Here is a 25,896-nt window from a genome sequence, read left to right as displayed (position 1 = left end):
CCAGGTGGGAGAGCGAGGAGAGGAGCCAAAGCCGCGGGAGATGCTGCAGGATCAGCAGCTCGAGGAACCTCCTTGTCTCCTGCCTCTCCTCAGCACTTCTCATGGAATCCTGGAACGGTTTGGCTCGGGAGGTTGGGTGGGAAGGGGCCTTAAAGGCCATTTCCTCACTGGAAGGGTTGTCCATGGCGGAGTGACCACGGGGGGATGTCAGGGATGCGCAGGAGAGGCCCCTGGGGACAGGGGTGGAGGAACGGCTGAACCTGATGAGCTGAGAGGGCTTGTCCAGCTTAGGCTGGAAATGATTTCATCAATCCAACCAGGCCATTTGGGGCTCACACAGAAAGTACAAAATCGCTGCTCATCTCCCAGGCACTCAGCAGCTGGCACCGACCTCCAGCCTGTCCCGTGCCAAGCGGGGATCGTGCCCCGATCCTGCCCCGATCCTGGGTGGGGAAAGCCCCGATGGAAACCCAGCCGTGACTGTGCCCGAAAGCTGCTGACGGCCCCGCCGTGCCCTGCCCAGACCGGCTCCAAAATGCCCCCAGTTAACGAGGGAGGGATGCGCCCATGGCCGGGGGCGTTCGGTGCCGCAGCGAGGGGAGGTTTGGGCACCGCGCCCGGTCCGGTCCCTGCCAGCGGCGGGCACCGGGTGCAGGGGCAGCGCCGAGGGGTGCGAGGGTGGCGAACCGGGGCGATGCCGTGGGCAGAACCGGGGCTCGGGGCTGGCAGCACCGGGGCAGGGTCGGCGCGCCTGGCTGAGCCGGGCGGGGCGGGACCGGCACCGGGAGGGACCGGGGCGGCACCGGGAGGGACCGGGGCGGGGCGGGGCGGCCCCGTCGGCTCCGCTGCGAGAAGCAGCCGGTGCCTCCTCCGGGGGAGCCGCGGACTCGTGTGGCTGCGGGGCGCGGGCAGCAGCCGCACCGGGAGGCACCGGGGCGAGACGGGCACCGGCAGCGGCCGCGGCAGCGAGCGCAGCCCGGCTCGGGAGCGGGCGGGGCGGGGGAACCGGCCGGCTCCAAACCCGCCCCCCGGCGCGGGAGGAGGCGCTGGCCGAGCCCCCCCGCCGCGCTCCAGCCGAGCCAGACCCGCGCCAGACCCGCGCCAGCCCCGCGCCGCTCGCCCATGGCGACCCCCGGCCCCACGCGTGCCCCGGGCCCGGCACGGAGCGGCCGCTGAGCGCTGCGCACCGGCACCGGCACCGGCGGCCAGGTAAGCGCCGCGGGCGGCCCCGGCTCGGCAGCGCCGGCCCCGGGCACCTGCCCGGCCCGGGACGCTCCTGCCCCGCCGCACCGGGGGCGGCCCCGGGGGTCCCGGTGAAGCGTCCTTCCCCCGGTCTCAACCCCGGGGCTTCCCCGCTGTTTATTCCCCGCCGAGCCCCCGCGGGTCGGATGCTGCCGCCGCCGAACGGGGCAGAACCGGAGCCTTGGGGCTGCCCCGGGGATGGGGGAGCGGGGGGACCGAGCGCCGTGGCGGGGTCGGGGCCGCCTGTGCGGCCGCCGCGGACTTTGCTGCATTCTTGGAGCCCGTCCCGCCACGCAGGAACACAAACACGGCGCGGGACGGCTCCGGCAGCGCGGGAGGGAGGAGATGGGTCCTGTCTAAATATTAGTTTAAGGAACGGAAGGATCTCCAGCCGGCATCGTCACCTTCCCCCGGCCCGGCCGCGCCGCAGCGCTGACCGTGCCCGGAGCCCGGCTGGGGCTGGGGGTGAATCCCCCCCATCCTCCAGGGACGGAATTTCCCCCTCTCGCCGCCGTCTCTCCCAAGGCTTTAACAAAACAAGGCAGACCTCGGGTGTCTTTATTGCACATATATGGTAGCTTGTAGCCAGCGCTGATTTAAATCCCATCCTCGCTCCGGGAGCCGATCCGCGATCCGCGCTGCGTGAAGGGCACGGTTTATCCCGGCGGGAGAAGGGGCTGGTGCCTGCTGGAGGCGCCGAGGGAGTCCTGGATGTGCTGAGATCCCGGATCCAAAGGCAGGATCCCGGTGGATCCCAAATTCATCCTCTGGTGCTCGTGGCTGCTCCTGGCTTTAGGCACAGGGCAGAGACACCGAGCAGGGAAGGGGCGGCTCTGTGCCGAATTTTGGGGTGTGAGAACTGTTGGATTTGCCTTTTCCCCTTTGGTTCCGACCCAAATCCGCCCGCTGCGGCTGCTGCAGGCGCTGCACCCGGCTCTGCTCCGCGTCCCGGTGTGAACGCCCTCGGTGTCACCGCCGGGCTCGGGCTCGTCCTGCGCCTCCGTCCCTGCAGCTCCGGGGCTGGGGGAGGATTGGACGCTCCTGTCCCTGCAGCCCGGGATTTCAACCAGGGCTGGGTGTCCGAGGGCCGGCTCTGGCCCGCAGGAAGGGGCACGGGAGCTGTGGCACATCCCGGCAGGATGGGCACCGGGCAGAGCCACAGCAAGGGCAGAGCCCGGCGCCTTCCAGGCCTCGTGGACGGGCTGGAAATAAAAGGAGCTGCTCGGGTTTGCTGTGGCACAGCCCGGGGGACACGCAGGGACAGGGGTGGGCAGCCCTGGTGCCCGTGCCGGGTGCTGGGCCCGGCGCTGGTGGCACTGGGTGCCCTCTCATGGCACTGCCGTGAGTCACATCGGGCTCGGGCACCTCCCTCCTGGAGCCCCCTTGGGCTGTGCGGGCTGTGGGGGCTCCAGGATGAGCGGTGGGGTCGGTTTGCACCTTTGGGGTCTGCAGGGGTGGATGTAAGGTTGGGAACATCCCCTTTTTGAGGTCAGGGAACCTCCCATGAGCCCCAAACACAGCCCAGTGTGGCCAGAGCAGGTGTCACCTTGGCTGTCCCCATGCAGCACAGGGTGGGTGGCATTCAGAGCCCTGTTCTCTCCCCACCCTGCCGTGCTGAGCCAGGCCATGCCCTCACAGCGGTGCCTTTGGGGGGCACAGAGAGCTGGCAGCTGCCTCTCGATGCCACCCTGCCCATGGAGCAGCTCAGGGCACCCAGCAGGGCGAGGGAGATGCTGAGGGGAGGGGGCCCTGGGTGGGTTCCCATCGGGAGGTGAGGTAGGACAGGGCTGCTGAGGGCTTTGCTGGTGTGGGCTTGTTTTACTGGTGTTGGGGTTTTTTACTGGTGTGTGTTTGTTTCACTGCTGTGGGCTTGTTTCACTGGTGTGGGATTTTTTTACTGGTGTGGGTTTGTTTACTGGTGTGGGGTTATTTTACTGGTGTGAGGTTATTTTACTGGTGTGGGTTTGTTTTACTGGTGTAGGTTAGTTTTACTGGTATGGGTTTGTTTCACTAGTATTGGTTTGTTTCACTGGTGTGAGGTTATTTTACTGGTGTGGGGTTTTTTTACTGGTGTGGGGTTGTTTTACTGGTGTAGGTTAGTTTTACTGGTATGGGTTTGTTTCACTAGTATTGGTTTGTTTCACTGGTGTGAGGTTATTTTACTGGTGTGAGGTTATTTTACTGGTGTGGGTTTGTTTTACTGGTGTGAGGTTATTTTACTGGTGTGAGGTTATTTTACTGGTGTGGGTTTGTTTTACTGGTGTGGGTTTGTTTTACTGGTGTAGGGTTTTTTTACTGGTGTAGGTTTTTTGTACTGGTGTGGGATTTTTTCACTGCTGTGGGTTTGTTTCACTGGCATCCCTTGCCATCCCTGGAGCTCAACCATGGGGTGGCCTGGTCCCTTGGTCAAGGTGAGCCACTACTCCAGCCCTACCATTAATAGCTTGGGATGGAGAAATCCCACCCAACTCTGATTTTTCTGGGACTTGGCCAGTCTGGAGTAGCAATTCCCCGTGAAATTTGGAGAAGAGGACGAGCAGCTCCCTCCTGGCTGTGCCAGGCGCGCTGCAGCGTTGGAGCGGAGCCGTGGGGAGGGAAACACCACAAACAGCTCCATCCCCATCTCCTCTCCCTCACAAAACCCAACGCTGGCTCACTTTGCAGCCCAGCATCCCAGAGCTAAATTGAAACAATCCCTTTGCCACCGTGGTGTTCTCCAAAAAGCGTTTCCTCCTCCCGCTGTCGCTCAGAGCCTCGCAGGCGATGCCACTCACATCAGTGCTGCTCCCTGGGCTGTTTCCATCTGCATGGAACCACATCTCATTTGATTTCCTGCAGCAGAGGCTCCCTTTGAGCAGCTCCAGGAGCAGGGCAGGGAGGCAGGGCGGCTCTGAGGGTCGGGGGTGTCCCAGGAGGGGAAGCTGCTCCTGCGGCATCGCTCCCCAGCTGCAATAATCCAAAGCAGGAGCTGCATTTTGCTTTTCTTTTTTTTGCATTTTGCTTTTCTTTTTTTTTTTTTGCATTTTGCTCTGTCTCAGCAGCTTTTTCAGCAGCACAGGCAGCAGTGGTGCTTGGGCAGGGTGATGAACCCATCCTGGAGCTCTCCTGAGGATGGAGCTGATTCAGGAGCAGGGTCCTGCCTTTGTGGCTCCAGCCTTTGGGGAGTCCCTTAATTAAATCCTGGCCTGGTTTAGAAGTTCTTGTAAAGCCAGCCTTGGTCCTTCCCAGTGAGAAAACCAACTTTGCTCCATGATTGCCGTGTCTGGGCCTTGCTGGTGATGGCAGCAATGCAGAACTGCCCAAACCCATGGCTTGTGGAGGCCTTTTTGCCTTTAGAAATGTTGGTTTTGGCTCAAGGAGCTGCCTGGGAGCCCGGGGTGTGTTTACTGCTGCTGTTGTCACTCCCGCCAGGGCTGTGGGATTTGCTGATGGCATCTGGAGGCTGAGGGCACCGTGACACAGGATAGACCCCCCCAGTCCTGCTGCCCTGGAGCAGAGCAGGGTCTGCAAACCAAAACCCCAAATCCCTGCAGGCTCCATCCCAGTTATTGTGTTCCCCAAGCTGTGCTGGGAGGAACAGGCAGGGAACGCTCCCAGAGAGGTTCTGGATTGGCTTTTTCTGGTTTTCCTTGGGTTTTTCCCTCTCTGCTGCCTTCCCAAGGCCGCGTCCTCGTGCAGCACAGGGGGCACCAAGGCCAGCCCAAACCTCGGGTGTGAACCCACGGCACCTTCAGTGCCAATGTCCCAGCTGGGAACACCCATGCCGTCCTCCCCGGAGGAAGGGCTGGTCCCTGCTTTAACAGGGCAGCCGCTCTCTTCATTAAGTGGTGTTGGCTCATTAAAAGCACATTTTTGAGGCTTAGCAGCTCCTCGGAGCAGTCTGGGAAGGGACGGTGCCAGCGCTGGGGGAGGATGAGGGAGGAGCAGAGCTCTGCTGAGCTGGGCACTGACAGCATCACCCTGAACTGGGGCAAAACCCCTCCTGTTTGGTGTCCTGGAGGAGTTTAGGGAGGGAAAGGAGAGGCTGGAAGGCTGCAGGCAGGATTTGGGTGGGGTGAACCCTCTGAGCATGGCAGAGCATCCTTGGTGGGATCGCCCTGACAGAGGAGGGATGGGGAGGAGATGGAGGATTTGGTCCCCTCCTGTCTCCAGGAGCAGGACATGGAGTCATGGAATGGTTTGGGCTGGAAAGGATCTCGGGCAGGGATCCCACTGTCCCAGGCTCTTCCAAACCCTTGGGCACTTCCATGGACGGGGCAGCCCCAGCTGCTCTGGGCAGCCAATCTTTGAATTTCTGAAACTTCACTTTTCTGTCCCTGCCCACCAGCACAGGAGCTGCAGCAGGAGCAGCTGCCAGCCCCATTCCCACGGGCAGGGACAGGCAAATGCCCCAATCCACGTTTTGCTGGAGTCCTTTGGCCGCGCCATCATCTCCCGACAGCGCCTTCCTGAATTTCTCGTTGCTCTGAGCAGCCTCTGCTCTGGCAAAGGTGGGAAAGGGGCAGGAAAAGGTGCAGATTGTCCCTGTCTGTGTCACCTGCCCCGCCCCTGGCTGCCGGTGGCAGTGTGGGCAGGATTTGGTGGCTGGGTTCCAGTTGTAATCGGTGCTTTTGCGGCAGCAGGAGCAACGATGCCAATCTGGAGCCATGGGAGAGGCCAGGAGGGGTGGGAAGGGCAGAGAGGCCACAGCTCTCCCCCCACACCGATATCCAGGGTGGGAGCAGAGGGAAAATTCTGCATTTTAGGAAACCGTCTGGCTCTTCCCAGTGGAAAACCTCTCATCCCTGAGTGCCGCTATTGGCCTTGGCACAGGAGATGTTGACCCCACTCCTTTCCCTGCCCATTCTTGCACCGAGATGCATCTGCACCCCAAATTCCTTGGGATTTCCTTAGGACACAAAACAACGCAATGTGAACTCGCTGCTCTTTCTGAGGTAAAAAAAAAGGGACCTTTATTTTGCTGACTCCAACATTTATGGATTTCCCAAAGTGACAGTGGATTGGAGGGTGGCAGTGCCACCTCTGCAATGCCACTGGGCAAACCAACAGCCCATCAAATTTCTCCTCCTCCATAAAAGAATGCAGAACAATGAGTTATTTACATGAAGTGTGTGAGGAAGTTCGCCACAAGAATGTAAACACCAGGAGGCTCAGAAAACCTTAAAAAATCAGGGTGACACCTGAGGGATCTCAGCAGGTTTTCCTGCAGTGACAGGAGGGCTCAGGCTCGTGTCCCTGTCCCTGCTGTCACCATCTCCACATGCAAAGATCCACCTGACCCAACCTGCTGCCCTTTGGGGACCCTCCAGCTCTCCCCATCGCCTCCAGCCCCATTTCCCCTGGGAGGAATGGGGGATTTGTCTTTACAGACAAGCTGTGAGATAAAACCAGCACTGGGAGATAAAAGAGACAATGGGAAGGATTCCACTGATTGGTGAATGGAAAAAGATATTTGCTTTTACAAGTGAACTTTGGGGTTTGCTGATAAATGAAATTAGACATTGAAAGATGGAAGAAGCAATGGGGAAGAAAAGCTCTTCAATTCTGTAAGAATTAAAAAATAAAAGGGAAGGTTATACATTAGAGGGGAATCTCTGGTATCAGGTGTATTGGGGAGTCTGTGCCTCCCAAGTACCTCAGAAATGGGGAAAATCCCCTAAATTCAGTAAGAATTAAAAATGAAAAGGTAGGGTTATACATTAGAGGGAAATCTCTGGTATCAGGTGTATTGGGGAGTCAGTACCTCACAAGTACCTCAGAAATGGGGAAAGAGAGAAGGGAAATGCAGAAATTGGGATAAAAAGGGAGGCTGCATCCAAAAATTCGAGAGATCCGGGAGAATGCCCCACGGCCTCTCCCTTTATTCCAATAAAGTCAAAGGACTCCTCTGTCTCCTTTTCGGACAGAAACCTCTGGTGTTTGCGGGTTAATTTTCGCAACACCCCCGAGCATCTCGCAGCTCTGCATTGCCCCTGGCTGCAATCCGCGTTCCCAGCTCGCTGCCGCTGCCGTCCCGGCCGGAATTCCTCCTCTGCAGCAGCTCTAAGTGCTTCAATGTGTTGGCTGGGGTCGGACAGTAAATCCTGACGGGATCCCGGGCCAAACCTCGCGGCGAGGCTTTAGCGCAAATTGGATTTGCAAACCCCGCTCGGGGCTCGGTGCCCTCGGCAAAGCGCTCTAATCCCCGGGAGGAGCCGGGGGGAATCTGTGCGGCCGGGAATGCGGGAGAAGAGAGGGGAAAACGGGGGGAAATCCCGGCTGGGCATCGGCATCACCGGGGCTGCCTGCTCGGAGGGTGCTGGGGATGCTGTGGGTGCGGATCCCGAGGGGATGGAGGCGGATCCCGAGGGGATGGATGCGGATCCCGAGGGGATGGATGCGGATCCCGGGGGGATGCGGGTCCCGAGGGAATGGATGCTGATCCCCCATCCCAGCCCTGCATCCTGCAGGAGTTCTAGGTCTGATTCCCCAGGGATGAGAATGGGAATTGTTCAGGTGGCAGCTGGAGGGATTGGGATGCACAATGTCTCAGCGCACCTGAGGAAAAGGCAGAGGTGGGACCTTGGGAAAATCAGGAATTAATACCTGGATATTAACTAGGTGGAACCCCAAGAAAATCAGGAATTAATACCTGGATATTTCCCTGTTGGAACTCTGGGAAAATCAGGAATCAATACCTGGATATTTCCCTGTTGGAACACCGGGAAAATCAGGAATGAATACCTGGATATTTCCTAGGTGGAACCCTGGGAAAATCAGGAATGAATACCTGGATATTTCCCAGACAGAACCCTGGGAAAATCAGGAATCAATACCTGGATATTTCCTAGGTGGAACCCTGGGAAAATCAGGAATCAATACCTGGATATTTCCTAGGTGGAACCCTGGGAAAATCAGAAATCAATACCTGGATATTTCCCAGACAGAACCCTGGGAAAATCAGGAATGAATACCTGGATATTTACTAGGTAGAACCCTGGGAAAATCAGGAATCAATACCTGGATATTTCCTAGGTGGAACCCTGGGAAAATCAGGAATGAATACCTGGATATTTACTAGGTAGAACCCTGGGAAAATCAGGAATCAATACCTGGATATTTCCTAGGTGGAACCCTGGGAAAATCAGGAATCAATACCTGGATATTTCCTAGGTGGAACCCTGGGAAAATCAGGAATCAATACCTGGATATTTCCTAGGTGGAACCCCAGGAAAATCAGGAATTCACACCTTCAAGGTGTTTTTCCAAGGGGGAAACTGAGGCACCATGACCCCCCAAGGGATTTGGGGAACCCACAGCGGAGGAAACCCTACAAACCAGCCAAGCTGTGCTGTGGGAGGTGACCCCTCCTGCCTGTGGCCTGTTCCTCCCTCCCTGATCCCACCGAGGGCTTTTCCTTTCTTGGAAAAAAGGAGATTTTTGCCCCCAGCGCAGCCGTGGCAGCTCTCAGATACCAGCGGTGTCGAAACGGGCCTAGAGCAAAGCACATCTGGGGCCTGGGCTCCGTCTCGCTGCCAAAATTTAAGCTTTTAACCCTCTTTCCCGAGGCACTGGGATTGTTCAAACAAGCCACAGTAATTAGTTTCCTCTGACAAACCGCCCCTTTTTGGCATCGGGAGGTTTATTAATTCCGGGGAGGGGGGGGGCGTCGCTCCTCATCCAAAAATAATTGACATTTAGAGTCCAGGTTTTGGCACGAGAGGGAAAATTCGGGCTGGAAAAGCAGCACCAGGCGTGCAAAGATTGGCACAGCAGCACCCAAAGGCGCCCAGCAGCGGCCGGGGGTGCTTGGCCGGTGTTATCCCTGATTTCCTCCGTGGCCACATAAACCATGCTGGTTTTGGTGGGATTTCAAGCGATGTAATTTGATTTTCTCTGCCCTTCAGCAGAGGGGATCTGTCTGTGGGGAGTTTTCCTGCAGACATCCCCGCTCGGTTTCGGTGTTATTCACCTGGAACCAGGCTCTGCTCCCGCTGCAGCCCTCGGGCAATACCCTGAAGGATTTTATCAGTAATTAATCTCTAATTACTCACCTCTTCCCGAGAAGGGCGGCTCTTGCTGCTGCTTAGACCTGACGGAATCGGCTTAGGGAGGGGTTTGGGTTTTGCTGCAGCCGCGGTGACCTTGGCAGGGCTGCGACACCTTGAGGGGTCAATGGGGACACTGGGCTGGGAGCGCAAACTGGAACACGGACTGGGAGAGCAACCTGGGAGCAGCACAAACTGGGAACACAAACTGGGAACACTGGGCTGGGAGCGCAAACTGGAACACAGACTGGGAGCGCAAACTGGGAACACAAACACGAATGGAACACAGACTGGGAGCGCAAACTGGGAGCAGCACAAACTGGGAACACAAACTGGGAACACTGGGCTGGAAACACAAACTGGAACACAGACTGGGAGCGCAAACTGGGAACACAAACTGGAACAGAAACTGGGAACATGGGAGCAGCACAAACTGGGAACACAAACTGGGAACACTGGGCTGGAAACACAAAATGGGAACACAGACTGGGAGCACAAACTGGAACACAGACTGGGAGCACAACTGAACACAGACGGAGCGCAACTGGAGCAGCACAAACTGGGAACACAAACTGGACACTGGGCTGGACACAAATGGAGAGCAACCTGGGAGCAGCACAAACTGGGAACACTGGGCTGGAAACACAAACTGGGAACACAAACTGCAACACAGACTGGGAACACAAACTGGGAGCACAAACTGGGAACGCAAACTGGGAGGCAAACTGGGAGCAGCACAAACTGGGAACACACCCACCCCACAACGATTCTTGGCTGCTTTTTAGCTGCAAAAAGAGCAAATCTCCCCGAAATGTGCGGGGTTTGATGATGTGTGTCAGGGCTGGGCCGTGTCGGGGGGCGCATCCCGGCCAGGTGTCCCCCCGGGCCCCGCACAGACACCCCCAGGTGTCCCCGGGCCGGGCTGGGTGACACTGCAGGGGCTGCGCTGCATCAAACCCCGCTTTTATTCGCTGCTGATTTATATTGCAGCTGCATTCCCAGCCTGCGGCGGCATGGAGGGGGAGCCGCGGGAAGCCGGGGCGTGCAGCATCATTATCTGCCCTTGCAGGGACGGGCCGAGCCCAGCCTGGGCTGAACTGGGGCTGAACTGGGGCTGAACTGGTCCCGGCCGGGGTGGAAACCCCCGCGCTCGGCCCCGCTCTGCGGATCCCGCTAATTAATGACATGAAAGCCCACGCGAGACCTCCGGGGAAGGAATCAAAGGCGGCTCCTCCGCAGCTTCCCAGGGCATGGATCCATCCCCGCGGGCCGGCGGCTCCCAGCGCCGGGGCGGATGGAGGGAACGGGGACCCCGCGGGACGCGGTGAGACCGGGCAGCACCGCCCCGGGGATTGCCTGCACGAATCCAGCCCCAAAATGGGTCTGGGGGCAGCTCCTGGGGGTGGGGGGACACAGGGGGGTCGTGGCTGCGGGGTCTCTGTTTTGGGGCCATCAGAGCTGTGCTCCTGTCAGGATTTCCATCCTGGGGGATTTGGCTTCTCCCCGTGCAAGCCGGCTGAGCTCGGGCACAGGATGCCATGCAGGGATGGCTCAAGGTGTCCCTGGGCCCTGGCACAAATTGGGATTTTCCTCCCCTGTGCTGCTTTCCCTCATGGAAAAGCTCCCGGAGCCCTCTATGGCAGGATTTGTTCTGTTCCAACAGGAACTGTTGGGATTTGGGAATTTGGGTTGGGGCATCTCCTCCCCACTGCGGGGTCTGGCTGTGCTGGGGGGCTCTGGGGGTCCCGTAAGCAAAGGTGATGCCCTTTGGGGTGTGGGATGTGGAAATGGATGGGGCAGTGTCCTGGTGCCTCCTCCTTTGAGCTGGTTTGGCTCTGCCAAATCCAAAATGAGGGAAAATTTCAAACTGATTTGGGTGGGATTTGGAACAGCCTGGGAGAGTGGAAAGTGTGGAAGTTGTGGAAGGTGTGGAAGGTGTGGAAGGTGAGGAAGGTGAGGAAGGTGTGGAAGGTGTGGAAGGTGAGGAAGGTGAGGAAGGTGAGGAAGGTGTGGAAGGTGAGGAAGGTGAGGAAGGTGAGGAAATGTGGAAAGTGTGAAATGAGGAAGGTAGGAAGGTGAGAAGCTGTGGAAGGGTGGAAGGTGAGGAAGGTGAGGAAGGTGAGGAAGGTGAGAAGGTGTGAAGGTGTGAAAGTGAGGATGAGGAAGGTGTGGAAGGTGAGGAAGGTGAGGAAGGTGTGGAAGGTGAGGAAGGTGTGGAAGGTGAGGAAGGTGAGGAAGGTGTGGAAGGTGAGGAAGGTGAGGAAGGTGAGGAAGGTGAGGAAGGTGAGGAAGGTGAGGAAGGTGTGGAAAGTGTGGAAGGTGTGGAAGGTGTGGAAGGTGTGGAAGGTGTGGAAGGTGTGGAAGGTGAGGAAGGTGTGGAAGGTGTGGAAGGTGTGGAAGGTGAGGAAGTGTGGAAGTGAGAAGTGAGGAAGTGTGGAAGTGAGGAAGGTGAGAGTTGAGGAAGGTGTGGAAGGTGAGGAAGGTGAGGAAGGTGAGGAAGGTGTGGAAGGTGTGGAAAGTGAGGAAGGTGTGGAAGGTGTGGAAGGTGTGGAAGGTGAGGAAGGTGAGGAAGGTGTGGAAGGTGTGGAAGGTGTGGAAGGTGTCCCTGCCCACCACAGGGGTGCCACTGGATGGGCTTTAAGGTCCCTTACACAACCCAAACCAGTCTGGGACTCCGTGACTCCACGGAATGGTGGGAATGTGGATGTGGCCACAGCAAGAGCTGCTCTGTTGGGTGGAATCTCCCCAGGCTTCCTCCTCCAACCACGACTTGGCCGTGGCCACCACCCCGGCACCGCTCCCGGCACCACGGGGTGCCCTGGCCCATCCATCCCCGTCCCACAGGCTCGGCAGGGGAGGCTCTTCCTTATTATTCCCACCGTGTTGAGGTTGGGTTTGTTGCTCTGCAGCTGTTTGGAGAGATGTAAACCAAACCCGCCGTAATTCAGACCGAACGTAAATGTCATGGCAGCGTGGGAACGAGGGCTTGGCTGCTCAGCCTGGGGCTCTGGGAGGGCTGGAGCTGCTCCTGCCCCACACCATCCACCATCCCACCTCCCTCTCCTCCACCCCATCTCCTTCTCCTCTGTCCCATCTCCCTCTCCACCCTTCCATTTTCCTCTACACCATCCCACTTCACTCTTCTCCATCCCATCTTCCTCTCTAGCCTTCCATTTCCTTCTCCTCTGTCCCATTTCCCTCTTCCTCATCTCATTTCCCTCTCCTCCACCCCATTTTCCTCTCCCCCACCCCACCTCCCTCTCCACACTCCCATTTTCCTCTCCCTCATCCCATTTTCCTCTCCCCATCCCAACCTCCTTCTCCACCATCTCCTCTTCCTCTCCACCCTCCCATTTTCCTCTCCACCATTCCATTTTCCTCTCCTCCACCTCATCTCCTTCTCCTCTGTCCCATTTTCCTCTCGCTCATCCCATTTCCCTTTCCCCCACCCCATTTCCCTCTCCACCATCTCATTTTCCTCTCCTCCATCCCATCTCCTTCTCCAACACCCCATCTCCCTCTCCCCCACCCCATTTCCCTCTCCCCCACCCCATTTCCCTCTCCCCCACCCCATCTCCCTCTCCCCCACCCCATTTCCCTCTCCCCCTCCCCATTTCCCTCTCCCCCACCCCATTTCCCTCCCTGGGCTCCCCCAGCCCCTCCCCAGAGCAGCATGGCTCCATCCCAGGGCTGGGGCTGTGCCTGCTTTGTGGTCGGCCCTTTGGGGGGCTCTGGGGGGAGCTGGGGCAGAGCTCTGGAGCTGCTGGGCTGGATTTCACCGAGGCAAAGCAGAACCATGTGTCCCACACTGCGCTCTGGCTCTGCTCAGGGGGACCGGGGAGAGCTGCAGGGGGAGGAGGAGGAGGAGCAGGGATGAGCTGAGAGCAGAGCTGGAGATGGGGACAGGGACATTTCCCCTCCTTTGTGCACCACTTGCTGTCAAAAGAGCAGGAAAATCCAATAGGTCCATCCCAGATCAGAGTTTGGGGCTTTTTTCCCCTTTCAATCTCCCTGTTTTGGGGTCAGTTTTGGCATTTTGGCTCCAGCCCTCACAGCTCAATCCCCAAGAAAGTATTTTGGGAGATTGTGGTAAATTTTGGGGGAGATCTGATGCAATTTTGGAATGGTGTGGAGAAGTTTGGGGGAAAATCTGGAGGAGTTTTGAGGACAATCTGAGGAAGCTTTGGGGTAAAATCTGAAGAACTTTAGGGACAATCTGAAGAAGATCTTGGGGAAAATCTGAGGCTGTTTTGGGGTAAAAGCTGAAGGAGTTTTGGGGACAGTGTGAGGAAGTTTTTTGGGAAAATCTGGAGGAGTTTTGAAGACAGTGTAAGGAAGCTTTGGGGTAAAATCTGAAGAACTTTAGGGACAATCTGAAGAAGATTTTGGGGAAAATCTGAGGCTGTTTCTCTTATGGTCTGAGGAGTTTTGGGAAAATCTGGAGGAGTTTTGAAGACAGTGTAAGGAAGTTTTGGGATAAAATCTGGAGGAGTTTTGAGGACAATCTGAGGAAGCTTTGGGGTAAAATCTGAAGAACTTTAGGGACAATCTGAAGAAGATTTTGGGGAAAATCTGAGGCTGTTTCTCTTATGGTCTGAGGGGGTTTTTGGGGAAAATCTGAGGCAGTTTTGGGGAAGATCTGAGGCCGTCTTGGGAACAGTCTGTCCCTCCACCACCCTCATCCTCTCCAGGACAGCCCAGCCCCATCCTGTGAGCAGGACCAGGCGTTGAGCCGGAGCTGCTGCTGGAGGAGCAGCCTCTGGAGCTGCTGCCCATGGAAATTGTTTAATTCCTGTGGGATGAGTCATGAGGAGCCGGGATTTCAAAGCAGCTTGGCTCCCATGTAAGGCACTCAAATAAACAGTGTGTGGCAGGTGGAAGCTCTCTCTGATGTCCCATCAAGGCCTCTGTCTTTCCAAGCGCTTTGTGCTGCCAAAAATCCTTCGGCCACACCGTGGCTCCATCCATTCTTGAGGCTGGGCTCTGGAAAATAATGAATCAATGCCCGGAAACATGAATCGACGGAAAATTTATGGCACACTTAGAATATAATGTCTTTTGGGTCCTCTGCTTTGAAGCATCAGCACTGAAAGTTTTGGCATCTCCTTCTTTCAACCCTTCAGCAAGGAGGATTTAGGGAAAAAAAAATAATAAATTCACTTTTCTCCCTCTGTGAGCTTTAAGGAGTCTGTGGATATCGGGAACAAATCCCAAGAGTCTGCTGGAAAAACTGGGAGTGGTGTTGAAAAACGAGAGGGATGGGAAAAAGTGAGAGTGTGAAAAGTGAGGGGCACCAGAGAACCCCAAACACTCCACTTTTTTTGGGTAAAAAACATCTGCTGGATTTTGATTTATCAGGAAAAACAAGTGGAAACGCCGTCATCCCTGGAAGTGTCCAAGGCCAGGTTGGACGGGGCTGCTCTGGGGCTTTTTAGAGCAAAAAGAAACCAACAGCAAAGCCTGGAATAACTTTGTTGTTATTGTTTTGCACTTTGGAGCCGGGATTTGAGTCTTTCGAAAGGTCACAGGCGAGTGGGTGGGGGCCAGGATTGCTGGAATGGGAGGCTGCTGTTTTATGGGACGTGCAGCAAAGCCTGGAACCGCTCTCCTAAAGTTTTATGGGGCTGCAAGAAGCCAGAAGCCCTTTCTCAGGTGGGGGGATCGAGTGTCACAGCCCTGCTCCGGCCCAGAGCAGGACAAAGGGGCTGAGCCCCCCTGGGTGATGGAGGTTGTGTGATCCCCATTGTCCCCACTGGTGCCACCTTGGCCCTATTGGTGCCACCTCATCCCCATTGGTGCCACCTCATCCCTATTGGTTCCACCTCATCCCCATTGGTGCCACCTTGGCCCTATTGGTGCCACCTTGTCCCCACTGGTGCCACCTTGGCCCTATTGGTGCCACCTCATCCCCATTGGTGCCACCTCATCCCCATTGGTGCCACCTTGGCCCTACTGGTGCCACCTCATCCCTATTGGTTCCACCTCATCCCCGCTGGTGCCACCTCATCCCCATTGGTGCCACCTCGTCCCCATTGCCACCTTGTCCCCAAGGCACCTTTTCCATGGCCATTCTCCCAGCCCAGGCCCCTCGTGCCTCAGTTTCCCATCTCAGCACCGTGCTGGTGTTGGGAAGGGAGGAGCTGGAGCCAAGGGGGTCCCAGGGGAAGGATCCCCCATCCTGACGTGAGGGAGGGAGGGAGGTGAGGGGCTCTGGGGGCTGGGGGCACACATTAAGGATGTTTGTTTTGCCTGTTTTGCAGAGTTTCAATGTTCTGACTTGCTCTAAGATGAAGGTATGGAAGTTTGCAGCCATTGCATCGATGCTCCTCAGTTCCATGTTATCCATTTTAGTTTGTAGAGACATGTTCAACGGAAGCCGGGAACTCAGCCCCTTGCCTTCCTCGCCGTCTTCCTCACGGGATTCCTCCTCTTCCTCTTCTTCTTCCTCCTCCTCCTCCTCCTCTTCCTCGCTGCGGAGATCCCCACGGGCGCTGCAACGCCACGGCTCTCTGCTGGCCCAGTGTAAGCTCTGCTCCTCCAGCCTGGGGTCACTGTCCCCCCATCCCGGCCCCACAGACCCCTCAAATCCCTCTGGGGTCACTCCCTGCCCTCCCCTGCATCCCAACATCCCCTTTAGGAGGGTTTAAACAAGAATTTGGGGCGAGCAGGAGGCACTAGGTACCAAACTTTGGTGTGAGCACAGCAGCTCTCCACAGAGGGGAACTCAAACAGCTCAGTTCCTGCAAAGAAAAGAAGCTGCTTTTATTCCCTTCCGAATGGTTCTTTTTTGGTAATTTTTTTAATGTTCCGTGCTATTCTTTACAAATGGAAAATGTCAAACAGGAGCTGAAGATGAGGGCACGGCAGCAGCTCCCCCTGCTCACCCCTCGGTGCTCCCTGAGGGCTGGAAATCCCCACGTGTTTGTTTTGATTCCAAACCAGAGGAACTGCTTTTTTTGGGTGGAAATCTGGAAATCGATGACAAGCTGTCAGATCACGCTTTCCTCTGCCTTTCCTGTGCCTCCTGCAGAGCTGAGCTGGAATAACCCTGGGTTTAGGGCTGGGACAGAGGGATGGGCCAGCAATGCTGGGCACAGTTTGTGTGTTGGTGCTGGCCCTGGGCTCTCAGGGGCTTTTGGGGGTCCCAGACCACAGTGAAACAGTGCAAATAGGAAATTTATTGGGGCTTCTCCCCAAATCCACCTGCCCCAAGGGACCTCCATCCTAGGGAACCCACTCCAGGGGATTTTCATTCTGGGGATGCCCTCCCACCTCAGGGTTTTTCCATCCTGGGGATCATCCATCCACCTTAAGGCACCTCCATCTTGGAGAATCCTGAGATCCTCAGCCATGGAGGATGTCCCATCTCAGGTGGCCTCCATCCAGGAGGATGTTAACCCACCATGGGAATCTCCATCCTGGGAGTCATGTACCCCCAAGGAACCTTTTTCCTGGAGGATGTTTACCAACCCCAGAGAGTCTCCATCCTGAGGGAATCTCCACCTTGAGGGAATCTCCATCCTGAGGTTATCCACCCACCCTAAGGCACCTCCATCCTGGAGGGTGTCCACCTACCCCGGGGAATCTCCATCGTGAGGGAATCTCCATTTTGAGGTTATCCACCCACCTCAGGGAATCTACATCCTGAGGGAATTTCCGTCCTGAGGGAATCTCCATTTTGAGGTTATCCACCCACCCCAGGGAATCTCCATCCTGAGGGAATCTCTATCCTGAGGGAATCTCCATTTTGAGGTTATCCACCCACCCCAGGGAATCTCCATCCTGAGGGAATCTCCATCCTGAGGGAATCTCCATTTTGAGGTTATCCACCCACCTCAGGGAATCTCCACCCTGAGGTCTTCCACCCACCCCAAGGCCCCTCCATCCCGGAGGACCCCCAGACCCTCACCATGGAGGATCTCCCACCTCAGGCCACCCTGACCCACCCCACCCTCCATGAGGCCACCCTCTAACCGTGTCCCCTCCTCCTGCAGACAGCGCCTTGCTGGAGAGCTACACGGAGGGCGAGATGCGCCAGCTGCTGTCGGCGCTGGTGGAGCGCTACCGCCAGGCCGTGAACTCGGGCGGGCACGAGCTGCCGCTGTTCCCCCGCGCCGGCGGCCGCCGCAAGCGCGCCCGCGCCCGCCACAAACCCTGCGAGCTGCGCGAGCTCGAGGTCAGCGTCAGCGAGCTGGGCCTGGGCTACGAGTCGGACGAGACCGTGCTGTTCCGCTACTGCAGCGGCACCTGCGAGGCCGCCGTGCGCAGCTACGACCTCTCCCTCAAGAGCATGAGGAGCCGCAGAAAGATCCGGAAGGAGAAGATCCGCGCGCGGCCCTGCTGCAGGCCGCTGGCCTACGACGACGACGTCTCCTTCCTGGACGCCTACAACCGCTACTACACCGTCAACGAGCTGTCGGCCAAGGAGTGCGGCTGCGTGTGACACGGGGGACGGCCGCGATGGAGGCCGGGGCGGCCGCAGGAGGAGAGACTGAGCCGCTGGTGCGTCCCTCGGTGTCACCGTCACCGGACTAGAGACGTGGCTGCCGCCATGGCGGGGTGGCTGGAGTGGTGACGGCGGCTGGAGGCTGTTGTCCCCTCTGTTGGTGGCCCAGAGGTGCCTGCTGAGGTGACAGTGGGTGTGCGACGTGCCCTCGGCGTGCACGGGCTGCACTGCGTGTCACAGGTGTCACAGGTTCCACATGTGTCACACGTGTCACAGGCTACGTTACCTGCACAGGGGTGGTGCAGCGCAGGTGTCTCTGGCATGAGGGACACACACAGATGCCAGGGGGTTCTGTGTCAGGGTGTGGCACAGGGGTGTGGCACAGGGGTGTGGCACGTGCAGGGGGTGTTGTGAGCAGTGCCGGTGCTGTGTGGTACTGGACAGGGTGTGCTGCACACCTGGGGTGTGTTTAAGGGTGTGCTGCACACTCAAGGTGTGTTTTGGGGTGTGCTGCACACTCCGGGTGTGTTTTGGGGCGTGCTGCACACCTGGGTTGTGTTTTAGGGTGCGTTACAGGTTCGAGGTGCATCAGGTGCCCTGTGCTGCCCCAGGGTGGGAGCTGAGTCTTTCTCTCTGCAGCTTTGGGGTTTTGTGACCCCCCTGAGCTGCTGGGGGAGGTCCAGCCGCCCCAGATCCCGGTGTTTGGGGACACGGAAACGCTGAGAGTGATTTGTGTGTGGCTCTGACTCCCTCTGGCCTGTGCCCCTTTTGCCATCGTCTCACTCCTGCAGCCCTGGGGCTTTTCTTCTTACAACTCGGGATAATCTGAAGTAACTGGATTAACCTCCTGTGCCCCTGCCACGGGCAGCTGGGCCAGAGCCCAGCCACCACCAGGGAAGTGACAGAACCTCACAGGGCCACCAGCAGAGCTGTGGCACTCGGTGGCATGGCCAGGAGCAAACCTGGTTTGGCATCTCCCCAAATCCCCCCAGCTCTCCTGGGAGCATCCCCCGTGCTCTGCTCGGGGCTGGGATCCTGCAGGAGAGGGGACTCAGGCCTGGCTTTGGCTCTGCTCACATTTACAGCAGTGTCACTGCTGTTTACTCTGCGGGGAAATAAATGAGCCCGCAGGCTCTCACATTCCCTGGGCAGGCTCGAGCTGTTGCCTGGGATTGATGGGTTTTCTCCCCTTGGCTCCCTTCCCAGAAAAGGCAAATCATAAACAGAAGGAGAATATTGGTGTCATGTCCTGGGCATTAACCAACGTGAGGGAAAACACTCCGTGTGCCACCCCCCCTGTCCTGGCTCCTCTCTCCGGACCAAAGGGGGGAAAAATCCCTTGTGCCTTCATCCCGAGCAGGACGAGGGCTGCTGGTGGTGATCCCAGCTCAGGGATGCTTCTGCAGCATTGGGGGAGCAGGGTGGCATCCCTTGGGATGGGATGGGGAGCAGCATCTCGTGTTGGACCAGCCACACTCCCGACCTCCACACAGGCCCAGCCTGGTGGGGATTATTTTATTCCCTTCCTTTTTATCCAAAGGCAGCTCTTGGCTGAGCGGAGCCAGGGTGTAGTGGAGGAATATAAACACCATCCCTCAGCAGGGCTGGCAGCCCGGGAAGGCAGCCTGGAGTCTGTAACACGGAGTTTTCCCTGGATTTTGGGAAAGGCAGGAGGCAGCTGTAGGTATAGGGTGCAAAACCTGCACCCAGGAAATGGGAACTGAGAGTGGATAAACTCCACAATCCAGGTGCAGCTCCCCAACCAAGGTGTGAGTTTGCAGGCCTGGTTTTGGCTGGAAATGGGAAAAGCGGCCCAAAAGAATCAGCTGGAGGATGGGAATGGCAGATGGGCAGCAGGAGCTGTGGATAAGCGGCTCACTCGAGTTTAAGGAAAAAAAAAAGCACCCAAATCTAATAATAATAATGATAATAATAATAAGAACTGTCCTCTCAAGGGCTTGGGTGCTTTCCAGCTCTCGCTGCTATAAAACTAAAATTAGTTTTGTTGCAGTAAGGAAAAAGGAATGGAAGCAGGGCAGGGAAGGCAGGGAAGGTGGTGGGGAAGCAGAGCAGGACCTGGTGCTGCAGAGGAGGGTTTGGAGCAGGAGCTGCCTCTGCTCAGCGTTTGCACCCTGGTTTGGGGACAGTTTTTGGCAAAATCCAGGGATTTAGGGTGCCTTGATGGTGGGCACCATGCCCAAGGGACCCTCCTCTTGCCAGGGTGGTGGTGGGAGCATCAGGAGGATGAGGGGACAAGGGACATCTCCCAAAATCCCCCATTCCCACTGCAAATCCAGCTTGGAGCCCCCAAAACCAGGAGGAAAACCTGACTCAACGCAATGGTGTGTTAAACCCAGCAGGAATAGCTCCAATCCATCATTTTTTTTTGTATTTTTTTTTTGTTTTTAATTTCCCCCTGCTGGCAGCGCAGCTCCAGCCCGTGCGCAGGGGATGTTCCCCATCTGCCTCCCACTGCTCCTGCTGGGTTTTTTTTTTTGGGAACAGCTGGGATTTACAGCCACAAAACTCCCCGATGGGGAGAGCTGGGCCATCGTGGTGCGGCCAAAAGGATGGGTTCTGCTTCCATGCCTTCTTCAGGGCTCCTCCTCCTCCTCATGGAGCTCCTCCAGCTGTCCCGGTGCCATCCCGCTGCCAGCCGGCCCTGGAAATGTGGTTCCAATAGAAAGGCTGAGGTTTCCCTAATGCTTTCCATTTCTCCAGCCCCCTCTGCTGTAATAGGAGCTGGAGCAGCCCGGAAGAATGTCTACAATGCAAAAAAAAAAAAAGAAAAAAAAAAGTGGAAAATTCCCTCCTCAAAGCCTCAGCAGAATCTCATCTGGCTCCTTCCTCAGCATCCCATGTGCTGGTTAATATTAATGTTAATAATAACAATAATAACCAGCGTGCAACAGCTGTTGGGGGGATTTTGGGGTTGGGTTTTTGCCTGTCTGGGGCTGCAGGGTTGGAGGAGCAGGAGGTTTGGAGATGTTTAAATTGATCCTGGTGGTTGTGACAGCGCAAAACCCCAGGGTTGTGCTCTCCCAGCCCAGTTCTGGGATTTCCAGTGGGTTTTCCATCAGGACACGCTGATTTTGGGATCAGACCCACAAATCCCATAAATCCCTCGGGATCTCGTTCACTCCCAGGGTCCAATTTGGGATCCAAATTGGGGGAAATTGGGGAAATTTCATTGTCGTTTCCACTCGATGGAAGCGCTGGCAGAGGGAATGTTCTGGGTTTAAACAGCTCCAGGATCCTGCTGGGATAAAGGATTTTCCCAGTTTATCAAGAGAAACGATGTTTTGGTGGGATTCAGAGCCTCAGATGGTAAATTGGGAACGGGGCTGCCACGTGTTTTCCTTCTGGGCTAAACAAAGCGTGGCCTCAAAGGGGAGGCACGAGAGAAAGGGGGAGAAAAGGAAATAAAAGAAAAAGGAGGAAAAAGGGGGGGGAGAAAAAAGAAAAAAAGGGTGAAAGGAAAAAAGGGAGAAAAGAAAAAAGGGGGGAGGAGAAAAAAGAAAAAAGGGGGAAAGGAAAAAAGGGAGAAAAGAAAAAGGGGGGGAGGAGAAAAAAGAAAAAGAGGGAAAAAAAGATAAAGGAGAAAAAAAGGGAAAAGGGAGAAAAATGAATAAAAGGAAAAAAGGGAAAAAAGTTAAAAAAAGGAAAAAAGGGAAGGAAGGGAAAAGAGGAATTAAAATTAAAAGGTGGAAATGGGGGAAAGAAGAGAAGGTAAAAAGGGAAAGAGAAAAGAGAAAAGGGGCAAAAAGGAAAAATAATAAAGGAAAAAGGGGGAAAGGCAAAAAGGAATTAAAAAGAAAAGAAGGAGAATGAGGGTGAAGAGAAAGGGGAAAAAGGGAAAAGGGAAAAAGGGGAGAAAAGGGGGAAAAAGAGGAAAAAGGAGAAAAAAAGGAAATTAAAGAGGGGGAAAGGGAGAAAAAAGGGAAAAATAAAAAAGAGAAAAAATGAAAAAAAAAAGGGGAATAAAAAAAAGGAGAAAAAGGAATAAAAAAAGGTAGAAAAGGGGGAAGGGGGAGAAGGGATTCCTGTTCCAGCACCGCCGGCACCATCCGGATTTTGCTGTTCCCCTCCGGAATGGCCGGGCCCGTGCCCGGCTGCAGAAGTGGATGCAATGCATCTGTATTTTGGATACTGCTATTTATTGGAAGTAACTTATGTTATTTATTTAGATCCCAAAGCGCCGCCTCCCAAACGCCTCCCACGCTCGCTCCCTTTTTTATGTTATTTATTGACCCCGACGGTGCCAAGTGCAGTTTACATTTATTACATTTGTACCATTTATCCTGAACCTTGAGGGGGGGGGGAATAAAATAAGGTAAAATAAAATGAAATAAAAAGCTGTTTGATATTATTTTTTTTAAACAAACCTGAACTCGGGTGTGATCTGTTCCATCCTCGTGGCAAAGTGGGAATAAAGTGAAGGAATTTTATGGATTTCTCCTCCATCCCAATGGTTGAGTGATGGTCAGTCCCCACCATGGCCAAAGAAAAGGGGAATCTGGGTTTTTGGGGGGAAAGACCCAGAAATAATCAGCTTTGGCCCTTCTGGGAAAAGAGCTTCTAACTGGGTTGGCTCAAAAATGTGAAAATTCTGAGGAAATCACATGAAATGGGAAGGAAAAGAGAAAGGGAAAGGAAATAATCTCTGTCCTTTAACACCACCAGTCCTAGCCCAGTCTGTCCAGCAAAACAGAATTTATTTTGATTTTCACTCCAAAATAGGCTCAAACCTGGCACCGGAAAATGGAGAACAATGGGAGAGGGGGGAAAAAAAAACGGATAAAAGGTTTATAGGATTTTTTTTTGGGAATGGAAAAAAAGGTCTGTTTATATTCCCCCCTCATGCCACCCAGAGGCCTGACAGCCATGGCCGAGTCAAACATTCCCGAGTCAAACTCCACTTTGTAAATATTTTAGGAAGAATCTTTGGAGAGCCATAAATCTCCCCCGTGCTCGTGCACGGCGTGTGCACGCTCCAGAAACACCAAGGAAAACCCAAATCCCGCTGCCAGCCCGTCCAGAATCAAATAAATAAACATTAAAAATGGAGAAATTAAAGTTTAATGATCCAATGGGAAGGGGCTGATTGGAAAATCTGACCCCTCCAAAAGCACAAAATAAAAAATAGAATAAAAAGAAATTTAGGATGAAAAACAGCGGGGGAAAAAAAGGAAGTTGGGAAGAGTTGGGATGAGGGATGGTTTTGGGTGTGATTCCTGGGAAATGAGGGGTGTGTTGTCAGCTTCCACAGTGTAAGTGACAAATTTTATATTATATATACTGTAATTTTATATTATACATATTATTCCAACGTGTCATGGGTGTTTCCTTCTCTTTCCATTGGTGACCTCATCGAATATTTCAAAGCAGCTCCTCCGTACTAATGGAGCAGCCAGAGATTCCCCACCCTCCCAGGGGAGGATTTTCCCCAAAATCCCACCCCAAACTCCTCCAGGACAGGTGAGGAGGCCTCGAGGATCACAGGGGGACAGGGACAGGGACAGGGACAGGGATGGGGACAGGGACGGGGACAGGTTGGTTCTTTGCCATGGCCACAGTGGATGATCCTGCATTGAGCTTGGCTGGGATGTAAACCAGCCTGTGTGTGTAATTACCAGCCTTAATTAGCTCCAGCTGTAAGCACGGATGGTTGGTCTGGAATTAAAGTCACAGAGAGAGTTTTGGGGCAGGTTTGAGGTGGTTTGGGTGGGCAGGAGTTGCAAATTCCAACACGGCGTGGAAGATCTTCCATTCCAGGCCTCCTGTGGGCTCACCTGTGCCCAGGTGTCTCCTGCAGGCTTGGGAGCACTCATTTGTTTGGGAACACTCATTTTTTGGGAACAAAAATACCCCATGGCATGAGGGATGGGGTTGTGACTCAAGGTTTGCTCACCCTGAGCTGACCTGGCCGTCCTGAGGTCTCACCTGGCCATGAGAAGGAACCAGAGTTTCTCAACATTCTGCCTTAAAATCCCATCCTTGAGAAATTCCCTGTCCTTTCCCCACTACAAATGTCCTAAAGATTTTAATTTCCAGCGCCAGGGGAAGCCTCAAGTGGCAGAGGGAGCAGCAGAGGAGAAACCTCAGGCAGGAAGAAAATTCAACTTTTGTACCCTTAAAACCAAGACCACGAGGAACCCGAGCTCAGCAGGGTTAATTAACACAAATTAAACAAACGACAAGCACGGGGAAGTGGTGGAGAGTGAGGGAAGGGATGGCTCAGTCCTGAGGGTGAGTCTGGAAACAAAGGGCCCGTTGGGGCGATGGGCTTGGCAGGGCTGGCAGGAGCAGTTATTGTCTTTTGGTGAATGCTCTCACTAATCCTCAGGGCTCAGGACAAATAACTCTGTGTTTTGGGGCAGCTTCCTGGTTCCTGCCCTTCCTCACCCCACGGATGCTGAGCTCTGGCCAGGTGAGCTCGGGGAGGAGCGAGGGATGAGATCACAGAATGCACAGAATGCACAGAAATCACAGAAATCATAGAATCCACAGAATTCACAGAATGACCAAATTGGAAGAGATCTTTAAAATCATCGAGTCCAACCCAGCCTCAACAGCTCAACCAAACCCTGGCACCCAGTGCCACATCCAGTCTGTTTTTAAATACATCCAGGGATGGTGACTCCACCACCTCCCCAGTCCCCAGGAATTCCCAAAATTCTCCCAAATTCACAGAATTCACAGAATCACCAGATTAAAAGAGACCTAAAGATCACTGAGTCCAACCCAGCCCCAACATCTCAACCAAAGCCTGGCACCCAGTGCCACATCCAGGCTTTATCCAGGGATGGTGACTCCACCACCTCCCCAGTCCCCAGAGGGACCAGCTGGCTGAAACCCATCAGCTAGGTTGGTTTGGAACCAATTTTTGGCTTTAAAATCCATCAGGAAAAGCTCTCAGCTCCTTTTTTCCTCTCTGAACACCTTCAGCACCCACTTTTCTCACTCCATGGCATGAAGAACGTGCTGGATAACACAACCACAAGCACGGAGGGCAAACCTGGGCATTTCAGAGGCAGCTCCAGAACCCTCCCATCGCCCCCAGCCTCTGCTCCCAACCTGGAGGAGGGAGATAAAATATTCCCAGCTAATGGGTTTGCACATAAATACGAGGAGCTGCCCTTGCCAGCAGTTTACTCAGTGCCCTGACCCCTGTGAGGGCTCACAGGGAAGCTGTGGGAGGTTTCCCAGAGCAGGGATGGACACCCAGGAGCTGATTGATGGAGCCACGAGGGGCTCCTGGAGGGGAGCACGGATTACCAGGAGATTCAACAGCTCAGGTGGATTAAGGGTGATTTGTCACTTGTCTGCCCTGGGTCTTCACCAAAACAAAAACCCCAACCAAAAAGTGGCTGAGAAGGGGTAAAACCAGAGTTGGCCTTGGGGTTTGAAGGGTTGAGGCTCAGCTCTGGCGGCAGTGAGTAGCCCTAAAAGCCCATGGTGGCCACCTCATTTTTGCACTCCATGGAGCCCCCTGAGCTGCAGAGGAGCCCCGAGGAGCCTGGGGTCCATCTCCTGTCCCCAGGCCGTGGTTCCATGGAGCCCCCTGAGCCCCAATGAGGCTGGGGCCCATCTCCTGTCCCCAGGCCGTGGTTCCATGGAACCCCCGAGCCCCAATGAGCCTGGGGTCCATCTCCTGTCCCCAGGCTGTGGTTCCATGGAGCCCCTGAGCTGCAGAGGACCCCAATGAGGCCCAGAGCCCATCTCCTGTCCCCAGGCCATGGTTCCGTGGAGCCCCCTGAGCCCCAATGAGTCTGGGGCCCATCTCCTGTCCCCAGGCCGTGGTTCCATGGAGCCCCCTGAGCCCCAAGGAGCCTGTGGCCCATCTCCTGTCCCCAGGCCGTGGTTCCATGGAGCCCCCTGAGCCCCAATGAGCCTGGGGCCCATCTCCTGTCCCCAGGCCGTGGTTCCATGGAACCCCCTTAGCTGGTGAGGAGCCCCAAGGGGCCCAGAGCCCATCTCCTGTCCCCAGGCCGTGGTTCCATGGAGCCCCCGAGCCCCAAGGAGGCTGGGGTCCATCTCCTGTCCCCAGGCTGTGGTTCCATGGAGCCCCTGAGCTGCAGAGGACCCCCAATGAGCCTGGGGCCCATCTCCTGTCCCCAGGCCGTGGTTCCATGGAGCCCCTGAGCCCCAAGGGGCCCAGAGCCCATCTCCTGTCCCCAG

General features: G+C 55.6%; 1 protein-coding gene across 3 annotated transcripts; it reads left to right on the top strand.

The window, feature by feature from the left end:
• The first annotated feature begins 1,022 nt into the window (after window positions 1–1,022).
• On the top strand, window positions 1,023–20,520 carry NRTN (neurturin). 3 transcript variants are annotated; one of them, XM_064734144.1, is made up of 3 exons: window positions 1,023–1,209; window positions 15,530–15,791; window positions 17,264–20,520. In XM_064734144.1, exons 2-3 carry the CDS (start codon window positions 15,557–15,559, stop codon window positions 17,710–17,712), a joined length of 684 nt encoding a protein of 227 aa, XP_064590214.1. In that variant the 5' UTR covers window positions 1,023–1,209; window positions 15,530–15,556; the 3' UTR covers window positions 17,713–20,520. The 3 variants fall into 3 exon arrangements, with proteins under 3 accessions (XP_064590214.1, XP_064590212.1, XP_064590213.1); XM_064734142.1 differs by lacking the exon at window positions 1,023–1,209 and adding an exon at window positions 10,283–10,593 and having other exon boundaries at window positions 15,621–15,791; XM_064734143.1 differs by lacking the exon at window positions 1,023–1,209 and adding an exon at window positions 10,475–10,593.
• The last annotated feature ends 5,376 nt before the right edge of the window (window positions 20,521–25,896 follow it).

Source organism: Zonotrichia leucophrys, chromosome 28 (assembly GCF_028769735.1).
Source record: "Zonotrichia leucophrys gambelii isolate GWCS_2022_RI chromosome 28, RI_Zleu_2.0, whole genome shotgun sequence".
NCBI lineage: Eukaryota > Metazoa > Chordata > Aves > Passeriformes > Passerellidae > Zonotrichia > Zonotrichia leucophrys.
The sequence above is the reverse complement of the archived record's forward strand: the minus strand, read 5'-3'. Positions and strand labels throughout refer to the sequence as shown.

Excerpts from the sequence above, each read along its gene's own strand:
- NRTN (XM_064734142.1), top strand. The coding sequence starts at position 10,455 with ATGAAAGCCCACGCGAGACCTCCGGGGAAGGAATCAAAGGCGGCTCCT. Across the intron at positions 10,594-15,620 it reads CGGGGACCCCGCGGGACGCG|TTTGTAGAGACATGTTCAAC; the intron begins GTGAGACCGGGC and ends TATCCATTTTAG. Across the intron at positions 15,792-17,263 it reads CGGCTCTCTGCTGGCCCAGT|ACAGCGCCTTGCTGGAGAGC; the intron begins GTAAGCTCTGCT and ends CTCCTCCTGCAG.